The sequence below is a fragment of the Triplophysa rosa genome, linkage group LG10 (genome assembly GCF_024868665.1).
Source record: "Triplophysa rosa linkage group LG10, Trosa_1v2, whole genome shotgun sequence".
Lineage (NCBI taxonomy): Eukaryota > Metazoa > Chordata > Actinopteri > Cypriniformes > Nemacheilidae > Triplophysa > Triplophysa rosa.
The window spans coordinates 20,886,108-20,907,481 of NC_079899.1; the positions used below are offsets into that span (position 1 = coordinate 20,886,108).

General features: G+C 37.4%; 1 protein-coding gene across 1 annotated transcript in view; it reads left to right on the top strand.

The window, feature by feature from the left end:
* The first annotated feature begins 1,592 nt into the window (after positions 1-1,592).
* adck1 (aarF domain containing kinase 1) overlaps positions 1,593-21,374 on the top strand; it is a 100,410-nt gene continuing 80,628 nt past the window's right edge. The window contains exons 1-3 of the mRNA XM_057344472.1: positions 1,593-1,656; positions 3,977-4,116; positions 4,323-4,406. Coding sequence (XP_057200455.1) covers positions 3,985-4,116; positions 4,323-4,406 — 216 coding nt within the window. The 5' untranslated portion in view covers positions 1,593-1,656; positions 3,977-3,984. The remainder of the gene's footprint in view (positions 1,657-3,976; positions 4,117-4,322; positions 4,407-21,374) is intronic.

A 21,374-nucleotide genomic window follows, 5' to 3' on the forward strand; every position in this document is an offset into this window, starting at 1 on the left:
TGTATAAGTGTACATTTTAAAGCTACAAGAAAGTCAAAGAGTCCAACCAAAGCAAACACTGATCGCCATAATGGTGACTTAAAACATAATTGAACCACTATGAACTCGAGTTAAATCTCAATAAGATCTTACACAGATGACAGAAATAAAGTGAAAGTGGTGTCTGTAATATGTGAAGATGTTATTGATGTTTGTGTTTAATTCTCCTCTGGTGAAATCTTGACAGATTTATTGTGTTCATCTGTTATTTACACGTGTTCATCTAAGACTGTGTGACTTAAGTGCGTTAATAGATTCTTTATAATGTATCTTCAAACAGCCATTGCAGTAGTTTACTGTAAAACACCTACAGTAACTAGCTGGCAACAGTGTTGCCAATATATTACTGTAGAAATGGCAGGTAAGGGCTAACAGTGTATGTGAAATGAGGACATGACTGCAGCTGGCGATGAGGCCCAAACCAGCATGTCCAGTGCAAAAAGGCTTTGACTTTTTAATTCTACTTAACATTATTTTATTTATCTGTTATATTGAAGAGACCTTTTTGAAGGACTTTGGTTTACTTATGAGCACTTGAGCTTAAATGAGACTTAGGGTGTTTGTAATGACGTAGGTTATGGTGTCGACCATGATGTCGTTGCAATTTTGAGGTGTTCAGTCTTATTATGATTTAAGAAAATAAATGCGATTGCTCACCTCACAAATCAACTGTTTCTAGTTTTTCACTGATGTGTCTCTTAAGTGTTGAGGACTAGTGCTGCTTTGAGCCTACATTCAGTATGAGTAAAATACTCAAGTACTGTTAAAATCAGATACTCAAAGACTTTTACTTAAGTCGTTTTGGAATTGGTGACTTGTAACTTGTAATGGAGTAATTTTCACTGCAAGGTATCTGTACTTTTACTTAAGTATGGTTTTCAGGTACTCTTTACACCTCTGCACATATTACACAAAGTATTTAGTTTAATTACATCAGAAGTAACTGTAATTAAATTACAGAAAAAATAAGAGTAATCCCTTACTTTACTTTTTCAAGGGAAAAGTAGTTCAATTACAGTAACTAATTACTTAGTAACTAGTTACACCCAACACTGATGGTCACGCTATCTCTAAAAGGCTATTAATCATAATCCTCTATAATTTCCTTCCCTCTACACCTAGAGAAAAATAGTTAAACTATACAGTATAACACATTCCAAAGTGGATTCTGATACTGTATATATCCTTAATGGATACTTCATTCATTTTAGTCTTTTATAACGTTCTGATTCAGTAGGTTTACAGATTTACAGAAGTAAATGAGCTACTCATTATGTGATTCCTAAAGAGAAAGATGTGCATTAGTTACACCGAATGACATCTGCTCATTCAAATCATGAAATAGAAAATATGTTATGGTCTTTCCATTTTCTATATTGTCATCATACTTTAATGATGTGGAAAAAGGAATTTACTCGTATTTAAAATATCTATTGTTTAACAGTATTAAAGTTAATCCTAAATTCTGCATAAGCATGATATTAAATAACTAGTCTTTGTTACGTTGCCATTGGCCAATGAGCGTAACAACTACGACAACCACAATGCATTGCGCGCAAGTTGAAAGGTCAGCGAAACCGGTTGCTGGATGACGGCGTGGGAACACAGTCAATGAAGGTAAATCAATCTGCTCTTTTAAGATTATCTGGAATAATCACTGCTGTTAGTTCATGTCTCAAGCAGCAAGATTTTTTGTCTCGGTGTATGTTACGCAACCTTTTGCATAATACTAATATATACTATGGCGTTTGTGATCACCTGGCCGCGTCCTTTAATGCACAGACACAGACTACTGTTACTGTTATAAAGATATTATAGGAGAATGTCTTTAAACGTGTAAACTGTGTCGCTGTACTGTTTCACTTTCTTCATTGTCAAATATCGTGTTCGACGCGATTTGGTTTAGGTTAAAGCCAGAATTCCCGTTAGCTGATTCGTTTTCATAACATTGTCACATGTCAAAGCCCAGTGACGTAATGCCTTTAAGTCACGCCCCTCAGATGTTGCTGTTAGTCTTTACTTTACATTTTTTTCCCCTCTTTTTTGTTTCGTTTTCTTGTAGGGTTGGTTACTGTATTCTTTAAAAACAATAATACACATTTTAAAATACCTTAAGCTGGTTGACTGATTTAGCTGGTTTAAGTCTTCTCAGCCTGGCCAAGAAACTGATATTCAGGTGGTTTTACCTGTTGGGTGTTTACTGGTCTTACACCCTTGACCAGCTAAAAAAATTGGTCAAAACTCCTCTAAAACCAGCCTACTTAAAGGAGCCATGAATTAAAACCACAATTTTAACCCGAGATTTTGTTGTATAAGAGGGAATCATATTCAAGCGATCCTGTAAGTGTCAGAACTGAGAACTGAAAATGCCCTTGTTACTGAAATTACAACTGTTATTGACAACAGGCTCAGCGAACGCCAGGTCCTGGAATGCACCTATCTATCATAGATAGGTTGAACACCGCCTCCACAGAAAAATATTAACGACTACTTCTCTAGCCCCGCCCACTGGTTCGCGAATGACTTTAGCCACACATAGTACACACTCCCGCGTTTGTGATGATCGACAAACTGGTAACCATAGCGACATATATTTCAGCTAAAGATTTGTTTTGTCCGTCAGTTTAAACTAAACTGCTGCTATGCGCTGTGTTGTGTTTATGCTTGGAAGGCTACATCACACAGCGCTCTTTTGCTGTGTTGCCATGTTTGTTATTAATAAGCGGTTTTATGCATGTTGTTTGGTCTTACATCCAAAAGCCTCAGCTCTTAGGTCTTAATCAATGGTCTGTTGCAGATTTTAAGAATTTTTGGTCTTATAAAATATATAAACAATTTGCATTTTATGGTTTGTTTTTGTCTTGTCTTCATTTGCTAATTTTTTTGTGTGAAGATCTGGCAACCCTGTCACTTTAGCAAACGGCTCTCGAGGGCGGCTAGCCCTGTGTCATATGTGCAAAAGTGAGGACTTGTTTCACTGTTATTTTTATTTAGAGCGACCAAGCAACAAACATGCAACATTGTGCAGCGCCTGGTTGTGGAAGAACACAGTCGCTTCCTTCGGATTCTGATATTAGGAATGCGTGGTTGAAGTTTATTTTTAAGTACGTTCCTGCTCACGTGGGTGAAACATTGAGCATTTGTTTGCGTCATTTCACCATGGATTCCTTTGTGAACAAGGCGCTGGATTTGCGGAGAGACTAAAATTAAAAAGCTGTGCTGTGCAGTCAATATTGGATCCGACAGGAATGGCGCAGCAATCTTATGTGAGTAAAACATATTTGTACTATGCGTCACTATTGCTTTGTTAGAGATCGCTTGATATGTCCTGATAATGTGTAACCTAACGTTACGTGTCTAACCAAATTCACAGAAGGCTCCAACTAAGTTTACTACGCAAACTGCTGTCCAATCATAGCAGTGGGTTTTACTTCTAAGTCATTAATGGGCACGCCCATTTAAACAGAGCGTTTGACGAGATGGCCTCAAAACCCGGGTAGAAAATAGCCTATTACTTATAGATTTTGATGTTTTCGAATGTAAAAACCATGCGAACGTCATAAGTAGACCACATACAACAGTATAAAACAATAAACAAGCCCAGTTCAGGACACCTTTAACCGGCTGGGAGACCACATAAAACCATCCAAACCGATTAGGCTGGTTTTAGCCTAGAAATGAATTGTTTAATCCAAACTGCTCATATAGTTAAACACACACAGTAATTAAATCTAACATCTATTAAAATGTGTTTTTTTTTATTAAATACTACTTTAGATGGTGCTAAAAGTACAACTATTACAGGGACAGCTCAGCCTGGGGTTAGGTGTCTCAGCTTCTCATGATTGACCCGGATAAACAAATAATACTACACCTTTTCAGAATACTGAATTTGTTGCATAAACCTAAGAGTGCAGTATATAATGTCTTTTTGCAGGATCTCACATGGCTGGTCGACTACTGAAAGTATCATCTGTTGCCACTGCAGTATTCGCATCCTCTGGGTTCTACCTGTACAGCAAAAATCTTGACCTCAATGACCATAGCATCATCCGATTTGGGAGGGCAGCTGTGACAGTAAATATCAGTATTTTCTTTTACATCCTAAAAATGGTCTTTCTTTGTATCGCACAAGTGGATCAAGCAAGAACACTGTTGCAGCTAAAATAATAAATTAGTATTATCATGATATATGCATATTTCTGCCAGCAATGTTGAGAAGTTCAATCCAGCTTGTCTGTGCACATTCAGTCATTTTTTCCTCTTTGAATAATTATTTTCAGACAGCTGTTATCAGTTATGACTACCTCACGGCTCTCAGAGATGTGCAGTATGGCACCGAAGACTACTGGGTTGTCAAATCAAAGGTAAAACATTTTGAGTTATTGTGTTTTTGGAAATCTGCTATGTGGACATCTTTTTTTCTTGAAACTCTCGGGTGCTTTGGATTGAATTAAGTGATTTACATATTAGCATTTAGATGCTAGATGACCAAAGAGAAGATCAATGGGATGTGAGGATTACGTCTTTTTGCTTGAATTTACTCACTCGCTTGTCATTGGTTTGCATTGGTTTAGTCTCGCGTAGCCATACCTTCACACTGAAGGTCTAGATTAAGCGTTCGCCACTTTCTTTGGCCAAGGCCCGCCCAAGAGGCCATATGACTGACAGGTAAAGCAACCAATCACGTGTCGTTTTGTGCCGTGGCATGTTTATAGGTGTGGAAATGTCCCCGCAGACCTGTGTACGTTCACGAACGTGTCAGAAGTTAACAGCAACAACAATAATTATAAGTTTATGCCGTGAACCTCGCATACTTTTAAGAATTAAGCGTTTAGTCGATTGTGCTGAATTTTTATTGCAACCGTTGTAAACACAACAGCTTACTTCTAGATCAGACAGCTTCGTGTTGTTTCCAGGCGGACCGTCTACCGGAAATCCTGTAAAATTCAACCAATTAGATGACGACTTCGAATGTGCTGAATTGTTTCCAGAAAAATGTGCCTTATGCATCAGACGTTTAGCCAACGGTCCGTGGGCGTGACATCTGAGGCTGAGACTAGCTTTGTCCATACAATCCCGCCATTGTTCGGTTACCAACATTCTTCAAAATATCTTCTTTTGCGTTCTGCAGAAGAAAGTCATACAGGTTTAAAATGTTAAGAGGGTGAATAGATGATGATAGAATTTTCATTTTTGTGTGAACTGTCCCTTTTGTGAATTGTGAAATATTTAACCATTAAAAATAAAATGTGCCATTAATTTGCTGACACTCTTACAGTATGCCATGTTTTATGTGTTCACGTAACCTTAAATTACATGTAGTCCAATAAGTAATCGCATTTTTATTAAATGTCATCCAGGTCAGCACATTACTCAAACCGACATGACAGCATATAAGCGCATATCAGTAATCAACATGTAATCTCATAATTGATGTATTGATCAAGCTTTCAAAAAACGCTACGTGAAATTAAAAGTGCTTTAAAACACAATTTGGCTCGTCGTTCGCAGGATCATAACGACAAATTCCAGGGCGATAAAATGCCCTTTCTACCCCTGTGTATAAAGGCCATTTAAACAGCTCTGTCAGGTACAGTTAAGCAGCTGGTGCAGGGAAAGGTTGGAGTCTGTCACCTGTGTGTGTGAATTTGTGTGGCAGTCGCTGGAGAAAAGCGCTGAACCCTGAAGATCAGAGGCCGAGCCAGCTGCACTCTCTGCCAGGCTCGGGTGAGAAGGATTGGGTGCCGCTCTCCTTGCCCCTGGGGGCCGGCAGTCAAGCTTGGCTACACACGCTGATTAGAATTAATGCAGGCCTCTGATTTAATATAGAGGAGAGGTTTGGCTTCTAATTATTCTCTCACTAGGCGATTTAGTTCACCGCTCGTTCTTGGTTTGTTTTTTCAACGTAGCTACAACGTTTCTTTGAGTTGTGGTGGACACTAGCACAGGTTAACTGCATTTAAAAGCCTTTTAAGTAGTGTTTTTCTCGAATAGACTGCTCACTTGATTTACTTGCTGCAGGGGCCTTTGACATCAGATAGAGCGACGGCAGAGACCCCTTGTAACTTCATAAAACTGTTGCGTTTTTAACTAGGCATGTAGTAGCATGTTAATGTGTTTACATACCGTACTTTATGATGCTTGCATTGCCCTTGTGATTATCATAATTAATGTACTTACCATCAAGATGTTACGTAATGCATTTTAATGTGCGGCAAAACATTTAGCTGCCTTTTAATATTGTGTTTTTGTTTGAAGCGTAATTAGATTTCTTCCCAGAAATTAGTTTGCAATTAAACAATAATTGGCAGTAAATGGATATTCAGCAACACAGACAGTTTTCTCAAAATATTAATGGTTTTCTCTGACAAATCATTCGTTTATAAACCATCGTTTTAGCTTTAGAAGACATTCTTTTTAACCCACTGGAGTGTTTTGAATTACTTTTATGATGATGTTTTTTGAGGCCTGCATATAAAATGTAAGTCATATGCTTGAGGGTGAGTATAGCCTACGTGAGAGAATTTTCATAATTGGGTCAATACAATACAAATTCACGTCATAGGGCACTAAAAAGTGGTTTAAGACAAACCCCAGCGATACTTGAGGTACAAGCGATTTTCATAATTCGGAGTTAAAGTTTCGTGAGGGAGGTGGATTTCGAGAGGTGTTCAATGTTTGGCAGGAGGACAAGCATGTGTGATTGCTCAGTGAGAACAGTGCAGGGGATCATGGGAGAGCTCCCAGGTGTTGCGGCTCTGTAATGGCCGCTGCATGTGACTGGTGTAATGAGGGGCGTTCCACACAGTTAAGCATGCCTCCGCTCTCTGCAGGCCAGGCCACCTGCTCTTTGTGCCTTCCCTCCCAGCCGTTAAATCACCATGACTTCTGTATGATATAAGGATCTCAGGGATTCCAAAAACAGTTTTGGGAACACTATAAATGGGGGCGGTTTAAGATCTAAGGTGCACACAAGCGTCACCACGCATTTTGCTTGTTAAGATCTCTGACCATCTCCATAATTTAACACCGTGTCTATACCAGTCGCGGCAACAAAAGACAATAGAACGCATTAGAACCCATTGTAATTTTAAATATTGTCCGCAATGTGCCGCATCCAGTGTAGACACGGTGCAAGACGATATGTCAAGTCAAACACTTCATTTTTAATTTTATTTTGTTGTGCTGAATTGAGCTGTTTTTGAACAAAATTATGCATCCCAGCAACTTCTAACTCATTTTTGATTGAATTGCTAGGAAAGCGTCATTTCATGAATTCAATTGTTAATGTTTAATTTGTCTGCTCAAATTAATGCGGTTATATTGTAAATTATTTTTGAGTGAAACAGGATATTTATTGAGGAAATAAGTAGGGCTGGACTTGATTTTATCTGTTAAGGATGGGTTTGTAAGGTAGTAAGAAGTGGTTTGTAAACGAAAGCTGCAGGTTGGAAGGAAGCCATTGAGAAAGAAGAGGGCTTTGTGAAATATTTTTGTTGTTGGTATTGCGCAAAACCATAGACTAAATACAAATACTCTTTTGTGACTAAAGTCATCTTCCCTAAATATCTCAATGTCTGAAACACAGTTTGGATTGATGTACAATCCATTTCTCATAATTCTCTGTCTTTTTAGTTATATAATATATGCTGTTGGATATTACATGTTAGGTTTTTGTGCATTTCTCATGCTTCTCCCGCAAAGTTGGTACATAATTGACAGTCAAAGGTGGCGAAATGGACTGCTTAGAACGTATTCCTGCGGTGTTAGAAATCACCAGGTTCACAGTTGGTGTTTCTTAAATAGATGCTTTTGCCCCTTTTAACCTGTAGCTGAATGCCTCCAGATAATGTGCTCTATGAATAGTGAGGATTTTTTTTTTTTTTTTTCGAGCAATGTCACTGTGGCCCCAAAGAAACCAGAAGGAGTGCAGCAGTGAGAGCCAGATGAGAGAGATAATGTCTGTTATCTACCTCTGAAAAGACCACCTGAGAATAATTGTGACGCTCGAACTCCAGCCTGCTCTGATTCATAACCATTTTCGACCGTAAATCATTTTTAGTTGCAGATGCTTCATTCTTTTCTTTTTCTCAATTAACTTTTTTTAGAAGAGGAACCGTTTGAAGAGTGCATACTTGTAAATGGTTCATTAAAATTTAATTTAAAACAAATTAAAATTGCATTTGTTAATTTGTTGCAGTTGACAAATGTTTTTATGACGGACATACAGTAAATAGAGCATTCTGTTATGTCGAAATACATGGACTTTTTTCAGTGTTTGATAATTTGTTACATCTCAGTAAACAAACGCATTGCGTTCCTGAATATCTAAATATCATCACAGTTTTACTTAACATAGTATATTATATAACAGATTATTAGAACTGTCATATTTTATTTATATGCATTGCAGTTGAATAAATATATCAGAATGTGATGTGAAAAGCCCCCAAATTGTACATTACTTGTATTTATAAAAATACATAATATAGATGTTATAAAAAATAGACATATGCAGAAGTTTGAATCAATGAATACATTCCTGAACAAAATCTTAAGACTGGGGAAAACATTACAAGTATTCGCATTTCTCACTGGTGGATCGTAACCAGGTTGTAAGTACTGCTTCAAAATGCCAAAACAAGAAACAGGAGCAAGAGACAAAAAACAGAGAGTAGGCAATTTATTGAAAACTTAATTTAAACTCAAACAGGCTGTTCGTCAGCTGATCAAAAGTTTAAGACCATTTTTTATGACATTTTCATAACCAACATTCATGTTTACGTGTATTCTTTTTGATTGTTGTCGTCTTCAACATTGTCATGCAAAAACAGGCACTAAAATTTGTGAGCCGGTCTCTTTGGATCCACCAGATGCAAAACTTTGACTATACGTAACTTTTGCCTGGTTTCACAGACAAGACTTGGGGCTAGTCCAACATTAATATGAATGTTTGAGTTGTCTTAACTGACATGAATCTTCAAATATCTCAGTGTCATTGTTTTGTTTCAAGATGCACATCGGTAATGTTTCTGAGGCATTTAAAAAAAATTATATCTTAAATATCCTAATTTAATTAAGACATAGTCCTGGCTTAAGCTAAGCCTTGTCTGTGAACCGGGCCTTTAAGGATTCAAATCATTAATTTATTGCAAAGCATTGTGATGTGCACATTTGTGGTATTTTAATAATTTTTATATATTTTGCAGCTTAGTTATATAAGTTAAGATCTACCAGAAGAGGTTGCATATCTAAACCATGAGAGTGAATCTTGGAAACTAGTGCCACCCCCCTCAGGTCTGAGATCCTCGGAAACGATCATGTAGAAACTGCAGGATATCACAGTGAGACAAGCTGCTCTCTGGCCTGCTTTGATTACTGCACATGGACGCCCGCAGTTTTAGACGACAACACCGGTGGCACACTGAGCTGTAGCTTCGCTGAATAATGCATGCGCTCAGAGTTGTACTAGGCTTTTCCTCTGTCAGCCAGGCATTGGAGCACAAACGGGTGTAATCTGTTTTCCCTGGTGCTGAGAGACTCGAAATGCACTTTTCTACCCACTGCTCAGAAAATAGTCTGGCTGTATGATCTCTTCCCTTGTGTGAGGTTTTCGCCGAGGAGTGGATCTGTGTTTTATCGTGGTTGACCGATTACACTGCGAAAAATCACAACAGCTGAAGAAGGAATGTGTATCATGACTTTTGAAAATTCATTGCTAGACTATCAAGAGATGTCGTGTCAGAATGGAAATATTTTAGATTTGTTTACTGCGTTTAACATGGATGATTTATATTCAATAGCCTGGAAGACATCTGTAAGTCAGGTGGCATGCAGAATTAGAGATTTTCTTTGGTAAAGCTAGGGCTTCACAATATTAAAAAAGAGACTTTTTATAGTTGTGTTTAAAATATTTAGTAATCGCGAATCATTGCAAAATACATATTGCGATATGCACATTTGTGACAATTTTATTTGTGATAAAAGTTTGTGTTTACATAATATATGTCTGTGTACTGTGTACTGTCTGTGTATTTTGTATTTATAAATGCATACAAATACACGCATACTTAAAAAAATATAAAAATTACTAAACGTTTATATATAATTTCAATTATTGTTAAATATAAATAAATACATCTAAATGTATATACATGTAAGTTTTTGTGTTTATAAAAAACCAAAATATATGTCGCATGTATTGTGCATATTATGTAAACACAAACTTTTATTCTGGATGCGATTAATCGCGATTAATCGCTTAACAGCCCTAATTTGGATATATTTATAGATAGTTAGAGATATACACTGTACTGCAGATAGATGCTACATATCTGTTTTTGTTTGTGTGAATGCATGTGAGTTTTTAGTTGTTGTTTGTGCACATTCATGTCTTTGCGATTTTGACGTTTGTTTACAAGTGTGATAGTTTGCAAGTCTCTGAGTCCTTGACCAGCACTCACATAGCATTTGCGCAGCAGATTAGACTTCAGCGAGGGCTTATTCCACACGACTTCCCCCAGAGAAGCTAAAACGTCCTCCTCATGACCCTCCTGCTGAAGTGGAATGCTTCTCGGGTCTGAGAGACTGATTACAGGGTTATATTCCGAGTATAGCTCAGAGGCAGAAAAGAACATTCGAGGAGATTTCCCCTCTTTGTCCTTATGTTTTATTCAGCTCTGTCAAAACTGCATTGACAAGGTACAACAATAGTTTGGGCCCTTTACTTAGTCATCAAACCTGATCTCCAGCCGGCCCTGGGGATCCGGTTGATCTCATACGCTGGGCTGCTGGGTTATACAAAATGGTGTTTCCTTGAATTAGAGGCATGGTTTACCCAAAAATAAAAATTCTGTCATCATCTTGTCATTTCAAACCTCTATGAAGGTAGTTCCTGGTTCTGGTGGATTGGCAGTAATCTGATTGTGAGAAAAATGGAATTTAGATTCAGTTTGGGTTGGCAGATTCTTTTAAGGGCAAACATTGTTGATGTGGGAAAGTTTTTTTTCCACTTTTTTCCTCTTCCGTTCTTTTTACTTGCGCTCTAGAAGCATTCCCTTCCTCCTTGTCTAAATGATTAATCTGCTTCTCACACAGGTTGTTGTTCCAAGTAAGTCAGCATCTTGCCTTGTAGACTCCGCCAACAAACACTCCAGGCGTGTTTTTCTCTCAGAGACCTTTAACAAAATCAGAAAAAGGCACTCTAACAGAACACGGCCGAGGTGCTGCTGTAATAATTTTTTCTTTTAAAGTTGCAAACTGTAGAGCACAAATGTGATTTTTGTTTCTAACTAAACATTTAAAAGCGCTTTAGACTCATGTTTCAGACCACCTGTTTCTCCGCCTTCTAACCCTCGAGCCTCAGTTCTCCGCCCCCACCGTGCACGGCCGTGTTAATTGCGATGATGTAATGGATCACCTCGCTTTAACAGGCATATAGGGAAGCACCTATCACATGTGGGCCGGTAATGAAATGCTGGCCGTATCGCCTGATGATTAATGATCAGGTTCTCGCTGAAGGTCGTCTTGGATTTTTGCCTTTGGATTATCATTAGCTCAGGCGTTCTCTTAGACGTCTAATTCATCATAGTTTTTCAGGGTGCGTGATACTGTATTTTCATCACAGGTGTGGTGGCGAGGTGCTGCAGACATGCAAATGAGCCGGGGTTCGAAGATAGCATAAAATTGATTTTGTGAATGCCGTTGGTTTTGATTTTCTCTATGATTTAGATTGATTGTTGTGTACGGTGTAGTCCACTTGATCAGTTGAGGACAGAAAGACCCTTCCTGGGCTCAAGTAGTAGGTCATAAAATAACATTTTCTTCACATTGTTGCATACATTCACGTCAAAGGAGGTAGAGCAAGGCATTGTGGGTAATATTAGCCCAAAAACATGCACATTCTTAAATGCAGTAGACATAGTACAGAGGTGCTTTAATTACAAAGTGTTTTGCTGGTTTACTGATGCGCCCTGAATAGTTCACTTTCTCATTGTCTTTTTAGAATAAGTGTGACTTTGTATTAAAGCTAAATCTGTACATTTTCACGTAACAATAAATGCAGTTTTTTTCTTACATAAAAACCAGTGTTTAAAACTCTCATTTTTTTCCGAGAAGTCATATTTTTGCAAGAAATAGCGGTTTGACGTTATCAGGCTTCTACCAATGTAAAGAAGTGCGTAAAGTAACCTGCAATTTTATGTTTTAAACATAGATGGTGATCGATGTAAAGGCAAAATGTATAGATTGCAGACAAGTTTTTTCATGTCACTTTATGAAGGACTTGTTGTTATAACCATAGAGTCATAAATAGTTTTGAGATGGATGTCACCGGTGCACCCCTAGTGGACTGTTTTAAACATACTTTGATTTAGGATTCACTAATACTAAAATGGCTTACAACTGAACTGACAGCCTTTGTTTGGAGCTCATTTGCAGCAAGCGTCGTGCGAGTGCCACAGGTCGTATTTATAATTCTCCAGATTTAAAATGATAAAATGACTTTTGGGAAATGGAAAGAGAAAGCGAAGGGCACAGAAGCGTATTGCACACATGAGAGAACAACGCTTCGCTCATCAGTTCACAGGTTTTGCTGAACATATGGATGAGCCATATAATAATTTCCCCAGCTCAGAATGAAAACCCCATGGCTCCTGTCTTCTTTTTATGAACGTCGTGTCCACCAACCTTTAGAAAGTTAAGGAACTTGTAAGTTTTGAAACTGCTGATTGGAACAGATATACAGCAGGTACATGTGTTATCCACAAATTTGTACATTAGATCAAATTGATGATTTTAAATTCATGTTGTCGAATTAGGGCTGCAGCTATCGATTATTTTAGTAATCGAGTATTCTACTGATTTTCCATCGATTAATCGGGTATTCGGATAATAAGTAAGTTTTCTTTATTAAAGAGCAATACTAAATATACAAGAGAAAATAAGACAGGTCTCTTAAAATGAACAACTAATTTGTTTCCTTTTTAGAAAAAATTACATATTTATTGCTGAAATTGCATACATTCATATCTGTGAAAACTAAACCCATTTAGTACATTCCATTGCCATATTACATTCAAAATGCATTATAGGCCTAATACAAATGTATAAATATGAAACATTAAAATAGAAAGAATAATTTCAAAGGTAAACAACTAACTTCAGCTTATGCATGATGCATTTAGTTTATCTAAATTAGTTTTAGTTTCTTTTTTTACTATTAAATAGTAATATATTTGTCCACATAAAAATACAGAGTTACCCGGACTTTTATTTTGGCAGGTCGTCGGAAGACGCTTACTTTTTAGTGCGTTAGCTTCACTCAGTAAAATGTTCTGAAATAAACTCTCAGAGCAACTCTGGAGATGAAGTTCATGTGCTCATGTCCTCATAAAGCGCAGACGCAGACAAATTCATGAGCATCACGCGTGTAGCACGTTAAACTGTGCAGTTCATTCACTCAGACACGCAGAACAGACAGATGACATGTGTAAATAACATGATTCGGCATCCACTAGTCCGAATCTAGTTTTATGGACTCAATGCAGCCGGAAAACAAGTTTCACTCGCAAAATAGACTAAAACGAAGTAAAATAGCAGTTCACCATTTCAGTAAGCTATCACTTATTTATCAGCATGAGAAATATGTGTGAGCGTGTGAACAGACTAAAATGCGTGTGTCTCACGGTGAATGCATGACACTTGAGAGCCCTGTAACATGAATAGAGTTTAGCGGGCTGTGCGTCAGTAATAATGGTCCGTGGGGAAACGCAGTGCTCTGTGTGTACTGTAGTTAAATGGATTAATCGAGGCAACAAAAATTGCCTCGATGATTTTTTGTATTCGAATAACTCTAGTTACTCGAGGAATCGTTTCAGCCCTAGTACGAATCTTTGCTTGAGTTTGCTTTAGCGTCAAATCTTACAATGGCTTTATAGCTACTTTTGTTTAAGAAATAGTGAGTTAGCTGGAAGCTAATACCAACGAAAGAACAAAAAGAAAAAATATTGTATTCTAGCCTCTCTGCAGGCTAGTTTAAAAGATCAAACGTTTTAAAGTTGTATAAGCAAAATAAAAGCCCTTGTTTGAAATGTAAATTAGCCTGTGTGTTACAAGTTTCAGTTTGCTTTAAACCAAGATATATATGTAAAAAAAATGTTTTCCTGGAGCTTTAAACCTGTAAGCTAATAAAAAGCACTTAGCTCTGCACATATACGCATGTTCGCTTGCGCACCTCGTGTTTCCCAGAGATAATTGTTCTGCTAACTCTGCTGACTGAGACAGAACAGGACACAGCAGACAGGAAAACATAAAGGCTAATGTGACGCTTATCGTGGCGCGATTATGCAACCCCAAACACTTTCCCAGTCTGAGAGACCGCAGCTGAGGGAATTGAGTCTCCTTAGCTATTAGCATATCATTAAAGGGAATATGAGCAGCTGATTTGGAAATTAAATGTAGCTTACTTAGGCCTAATGAATAATGCATATCAGATCGTCATGGACAAGTTGACAAGAGCGGGCGTTACCGGAGGAGACGAGGGGAAAGTTGCAATGTCAGAGAGGACAGAGTACGGGAAGCGGATGACGGGCTTGGTTAACTGTTCGATTGCGATTTTATGACTGCGTCTTGTTGCCTGCGGAAAAGAAAGAAAGAGCATTGTTTCAGTTGGTTTATGACCTGGGAAGTTGAGCTTGGGAGGGTGGTTTGATGTAGTGGCTGGTAATCGAAACGTTGCAGGTTAAAACCCTACATGGTATGATGTGTGAATGGCATTATTGGTCATGTATGCAAATCACATTTGAATGCAGTTGTTACTTAGTTTTTTTTAGAATTATTTTGATGTTGTATTACAAATATTTAATAATCAAGAAAAATGTTAATATTAGCCATTTTTAGCTTTATTCGTATGCTGTATAATCATAATAATTTATTATTTAATACAATTTAATAATAGTATAATGTGATTTAATAATATAATTTAATATTAAATCATTTAACATAATTCAGTTGTATTTTATTAAATTATACGAAATTATATATAAATAAATAAATAATTTATTTGCAAATATTTGATAAAAACATCCATTTTCATTATGGTTTATGGTCTATTTTTCATGTACAGATGTACAGATGTTATATCGTATACAGCAAAATAAAATAAAAAAGAGAGAGTGAAACAAATTTAAGAACGAGACAGAAAAGACTTCGAATGTGCGGATTGCATTCATGTTTGTTTTTTAAAGCCACAAGATGCAAAAATGTAGCTGTTTTACCATCACAATTTCAGGAGTGACTACACGCATTCAATGAGCATTTAAAGGGTTTACTTCAAAACAGTAAGCTTCTACATGTCCGTCTTGTGCTTGAACAGTTCACCATTGGATTATCCCTGCACTAAGTGCTCTGTAAGTTGCTTTTTCATCTGTTAAACAACAGTCAATATACTAGGAGTTTTGTGAAAGGCACTGCGTTCTAGATATGTCTGACACAAGGAAAAATCAAGCCATTTCTCTGTTTTCCCCCAATGTCACTCAGCCCTAAGTGGAGCAAATCACACGGCGAGCTGAAATGGCTTCATCAAAGGTAGACAAAGTGGGAAAAATAGAAAACAACAGCCAGAGCGCCAGATGTAGGCTGGGAAATACAGAATCCGTTGTAATGGAGCTCCAAATGTGCCGTCAATAAACGCGAGTGCACACCAGATGGACACTCGTGTAAAAATGGCTGCACTTTGAGTAAGATTCAGTCAAAGTGCTTTGAGTTTTATTTATTATTATATTCTCACTGGATCGTAGAGCCACACGGGCTGTTTTGTGTGTGCTTTTATGCCCCCCAGGCGACGTTGTGACTAAGCGGTGAGTCAAACAATTTAACACTTGCAAATTAAAGTCTTCCATTTTAATGCTTCCTTTCAAAACAACGTAATTTTACTGCAATCAGAATAAATAAATATATTTCACCATCTTTCAGACGTAGGTTGAGAGCTCATTCGGTCATTTAGTCTCGGGTTGACCATGTTCAACAGCCAGTTAGCTTGCACTTTGCCTCTTTCCTGTAAACAACATTATCTACTTTAAGAAATCGCTCAAGGTTGCTGTTTTAGTAGCATGGGTGCTTTAACTCTGTTTTGACCTCCGTGATATTACTTTTTTGCTCTTACCCCCATATCTACAGCAGATAGACCGCAGGCGGACCCTGTCAACCACTAACTTTCCCTTATGCAATAGAGTAACTGCTTGGAATGATCTGCCTAGATTACCATTATGGGCACATGCTAACAAATTGGCGTCCTTGTACTTTATGACAAGCATGAGATTCAGGCAGATGATGTGTTCAATAGCGCTACAAATGATGTAGCCGGGTATCAGATAATGTGGGAGCTTATGGGTGCAGCCGGGGGGAGAGCGGCGCGTTTCATTACGACGCCGCCGCCTCCATCAGACGCTGATTCACTGTCAGGAAATGGTGGAGAGCGTGCCAAAAGTCACACAGATGTTGCATTGTGCTCATCCTTTCAAAACGAAACCAATAAGCAGGCGATGGTAGAACATGTCCATGGATCGAGACAAACTGTGTTGATTTTAGGAGTTTCTCAGCTGTGCCATTAAGGGTGGAGGAATTGTAAACATGTTTAAAGCTGTATTCTGATCGCCTGATTCACCTTACATCCGGAACACGACGTGCGAGCGTGCATTGAGAATACCGGGAATGAAGGGCTTTTAAATGTTTCGGTAACCCACTATAAATTTGTAATCGAGATCTTTGGAAAGTAGTTTGGAAGAAAATGCGTTACCTTTGAAGAAGATTCTTTGGTCGATACACATCTGGAATGTTGCATTATGGGTAGGCCAGTATTTGTGTCCTTGGGCATGACGTTTTTCCAAATGGCTGCATGTTGATTTGTCGAAAAAGCTAGTGTTGTTAATGTAGGAGTATTTTGAGAGCTTTTCATAATTTCCATTTCTGTCAAGAACACGAATGAACAAAGCTAGGAAGTAAGTCACACAGAAATGGTAGATTTGGGTTTTGATATTAATCTAAAATATGATAAATGGATGTAATGTGAGGGCTGTTGCCATGTTATTTCTACTACTTCAATAAGGTTATCTAGAATTTTGCTTTGGCATGTTTGCTGAGCGTTCTGGTGTATAATACATAATGTAACATAAATGTAATACGGTCTTGCATAACTAAACATAAGTGCAGTAGCGCTTTTTCATGCACGGAATTGAGTTAATTGAATATGAGCTCTGTACATGCATTTGTAATCTTACAAATTTGTGAATCTTAAGGCCATAAAAGTTGGATATAAATGACTGATATCTTAAAGGGACAGTTCACCTTAAAATGAAAATTCTGTCATCATTTACTCACCCTCAAGTTGTTCCAAATCTATGAATTTCTTTGTGCTGATGAACACAGAGAAAGATATTTGGAAGAATGCTTGTAACCAAACAGTGCTTAGCCACCGTTAACTACCATAGTAGGAAAAATTACAATGGTAGTCAAAAGTTGCTCAGAACTGTTTGCTTTCCTACATTCTTCGAAATATCTTCTTTTGTGTTCAACAGAACAAAGAAATTCAGAAAGCAATTTTTCCTACTATGGTAGTCAATGGTGGCCCAGAAATGTTTGGGTAAGCATTCTTCCAAATATCTTTTGGAATTTGAATTTTTGGGTGAATTGTGCCTTTAACATTAGAGCTGATTTAAATGATTGATTAGCATGTTTAAGTTTGTACATAATCATTTTGTTAATCTGATTCTTGAACAAAGTAGAAGCATTGTATTTTATAGGAACAGAATGTGGTTGTAATGATGAGAAGGGCTGTAATTCACATGGCAGGCACTAGATGGCAGCTCAAGTCCCTCTGTGCATGTCTTATTGGATTCTGGAGTTTTCCTTTGCTGTGCCAGTATGATGAAAGTGTGGAGAGAATAAACACTTCTGAGGGGCATATGTAAATATGGGTATACATATCTTAAGTCCTTCAAGGGTTTCTGACAGTGGCATTCTGGGTAGAAAAGAAATGTTAGAATCCCTGTGGGAATGTAATGGGAGAAATTGAAGCATTTAACATTTTCATTCAATCACAGCCAGAGTTTGAAGGAACGCTGACAGCCCCAATTCACGCGGCCCACACAAATACTTTATTATTCTGTCATGCTTGCTACACTGTTAGGAATGATGTGGAAACCGCTGCTACAGAAGAGCATAACCGCTATACCCTCACAGAGATAAAATGGACCTCATGATCACTATCGAAGTGTTTTACGAAAATGTCATGTTCTCTATATTCATTTCATCTAATTCCTTTCCTGTGTCTCATGATGGTATCAGATGAGCGTTTAGTGTTTTGTGACATAAAACTGATGTGTTGAGGTCTTTTATTTACTTGTTTCTTATTCGTCTTAATTGGACTTGTTTTGTGTTTTGAATAATTGTTTGTACAGCCATATAGAAATCACAAGATTTTATGATGCAACAGTGTGGCTTGTGTCCAGTATGTTAAAAAAAAACACATGATAAAAGTAGATTAAAACATTTGTAAAAATAAAGAAAAAAGTGCATTTTACCCTTGGCGGTGAATAGGAAAATATTTAAAAATACTGATTCTTGGCATATGATCATCAATACAGAATTGTGATGTAAATCAGACCTTAATTATTATTTTATGTATGGATTGTTAATCGAATTATGCCAATTTTCAGGCAACAAACAAGTCTAAAAACAAATGTTGCTAAATTATGCCTTTTAGGACTTTAAACTAAGATGCCCAGAACATATTTATAAAATGGACCCTCAGAGATCTTCACAGTGTGGTTTTGGTCGGCTCTGAAAGTCTTTTTAAAGGCTTCTCTAATAGACTTATTAGACTTGTATCTTCGTCGTGTAAAAGTCTAAAGCTACATGCACTCCGAGACGTCACATGCAGATGCTACAGCTTTTTGTACACACGTGTTTCAATCAGGTCTTTTATGATTCATGTTAATCTCTCTGTTAATATACGAGTTAACCGTGTGAACGATTAGCATGGCATGTGACAGATGCAGAAGATGGAAGGTTTGTGAGTGCTGGGTGTGGAGAAGAGGGCTGTTAAATTTCAAGGTCTAGTGGGTATTCATAGAGGTGACAGGATGGAAACACACAGATGCTCGGACGCCTGAGTTTTGGTACCTCCTGCTTCAGTGATGTCGATGTCCTCATGATACCCAGATCCAAGACAGCCAAACTCTCTCAATCTTATTACCTCATACTGTCCTGCATTTTGAGGGTCATTAACTTTAGTGCTATAGAATGTGAGTTGTGAAGTTGTGGTAAAAGCATAGAAGTTAGAACATGTGGATGAGTCTTGAGAACATGTCCAGGTCGCAGAGAATTTTTTTCCCGGTTCATAACAGTTTTATGCAGTGTAACAATGTTTATACCAATTGGACATTCCGGCCTAATTCACTTGACCACATTGTTGGATCTGGATCTTTTTTTATAACAAATTAGTATAAATAAGCCACAAACAATTAAATTAAGTAAAAAAACGTAATAAATATGTTCTTAGTTTTTTTCTAGTTCAGCGATAATTTGTGGAATTTGTAGATTTTTTTGTGCAATTTGAATGTACTTTTTGCTTTAAATATGTGCAGATTTCTTCTTTTAGATTTATGGGTGTGATATGACGTGTGTGAGATTCACCCATACAAGACAGAACTCAGAATGCAGAGCAGATGCTATATTTCTGTGAAGATGCGTTTCCAGAAATGAACATCAGTAATTGAACCTTTTAACATTACAACATAATACAACATCACTTCTGTTCTGACATAATAGATTAGCTTCCATCCCTCACAGCCTTGTTTTCCTTTGTATCTTTCCTGTGACTCATCTTTTAATTTAACATCTTTTAATTTAGCATCAATGTCAAATGTTTAATTGAAGTAAAATGTTGATGTAATGTAGGCCAGTGGCCCTGACTGTGAACTCTGTGAAGCTGTTCTCTTAAAGCACGTCAGATAAAGCAGGTAAAGACTTTGCCCGAGGCCTGCTCTATATGGGCTCCTGGTAGGGAGTCCCCACCGCTCAGAGGGTAAGGTCATTTTAATAATGGGCTTTGTTGCTGTTTGTCATTATTAACATCAGTCTTGCTCTCAGGGGGTCTTGGACATGTTTCTTTAGGGGCACGTCCAGTCACACACAAGCTCTGTCCTGCCTTTGACACTAGAGGAGCAAGTCTTTAGACGCCTCATGATTTGATTCAGCGAGTCAAAAAAGTACGGATTTTAAAATCTCAAGTTGTTTAGCAAAGGCACGGGAGTGCAAATGTTTTTTGAATATATTCTGCATTTGAATATGCCTGCTCTGGTCCTCTAGTAGAAATCGAATAAGCAGGTATATTGATTTTAGAGACATCTCGTTTTGTAAATGCTGCATTAGTGTGGCGTAATTATTGTGCAAATACATTTGCTTTGATATATAAAGTTCATGATGCAGAACATCGCTCGTTTTCTCCTCTATTAGATGTAAAACATATCTGGACTTTTTCTGTGTCTGTTGAACTTATCTGAAAGCTCTTTTGTATAATTGTGCATTAATTACAATTTTAAATTATGATTATTTAAGGATTAATCAATTGTTTGGAGAATCGTCATGCATTGAATATATACTTCTAAATGAGACCCATAATACTCTACAATCTCTGTATATTATGCATTTTGTGTATAGTTATACGGATGCATTCAAAACTGCAGTTTGTAAACACGGTCTGTTCTTGATCAGCAGCAAACTACACTCAGATGGCAGGTGGCATTTCTGGCCGTTCAACCAATCTGTTTTTTCAGACTTGCTATTAATAAAAATCAGCCAGGAGGGATATATGAAAACACTGTCCGTGAGCGATAATAATTGCAGTAAAATAAATGCTTTTGTTGCCAAAAATGAACAGTCAAAACAAAAATCCAAATTTATTGTTTTTTCATTCTGCGATTTTCCAGGAAATCAAACCAAAATAACAAAAAATAAAAACTTGTTAACTCGCATGAACTTGTTTTGTGGTGTTTACTATGACAGCTGATGATATTCAAATTGATTATTATATGGTGGGCAACAAGATCTCTGGTTTTGTAGACTTTGGGTAGATAATAATTTATCAGTTTTGAGTTTTGCGGGGTGTAACACTTCAGGATTTGTTTGAAAATGAGCCAGCATTTCGTTTTGTTTACAGCATAGGTGTTATTTGGCAGCGGTGCTGTTTTGCCTGACATTGTTAGTCGCAAAATGCAAAGAGAAAAACCAAATTGGTAAGAACTGTCAAAATGTACCGCAAAAAAAGCAAAATA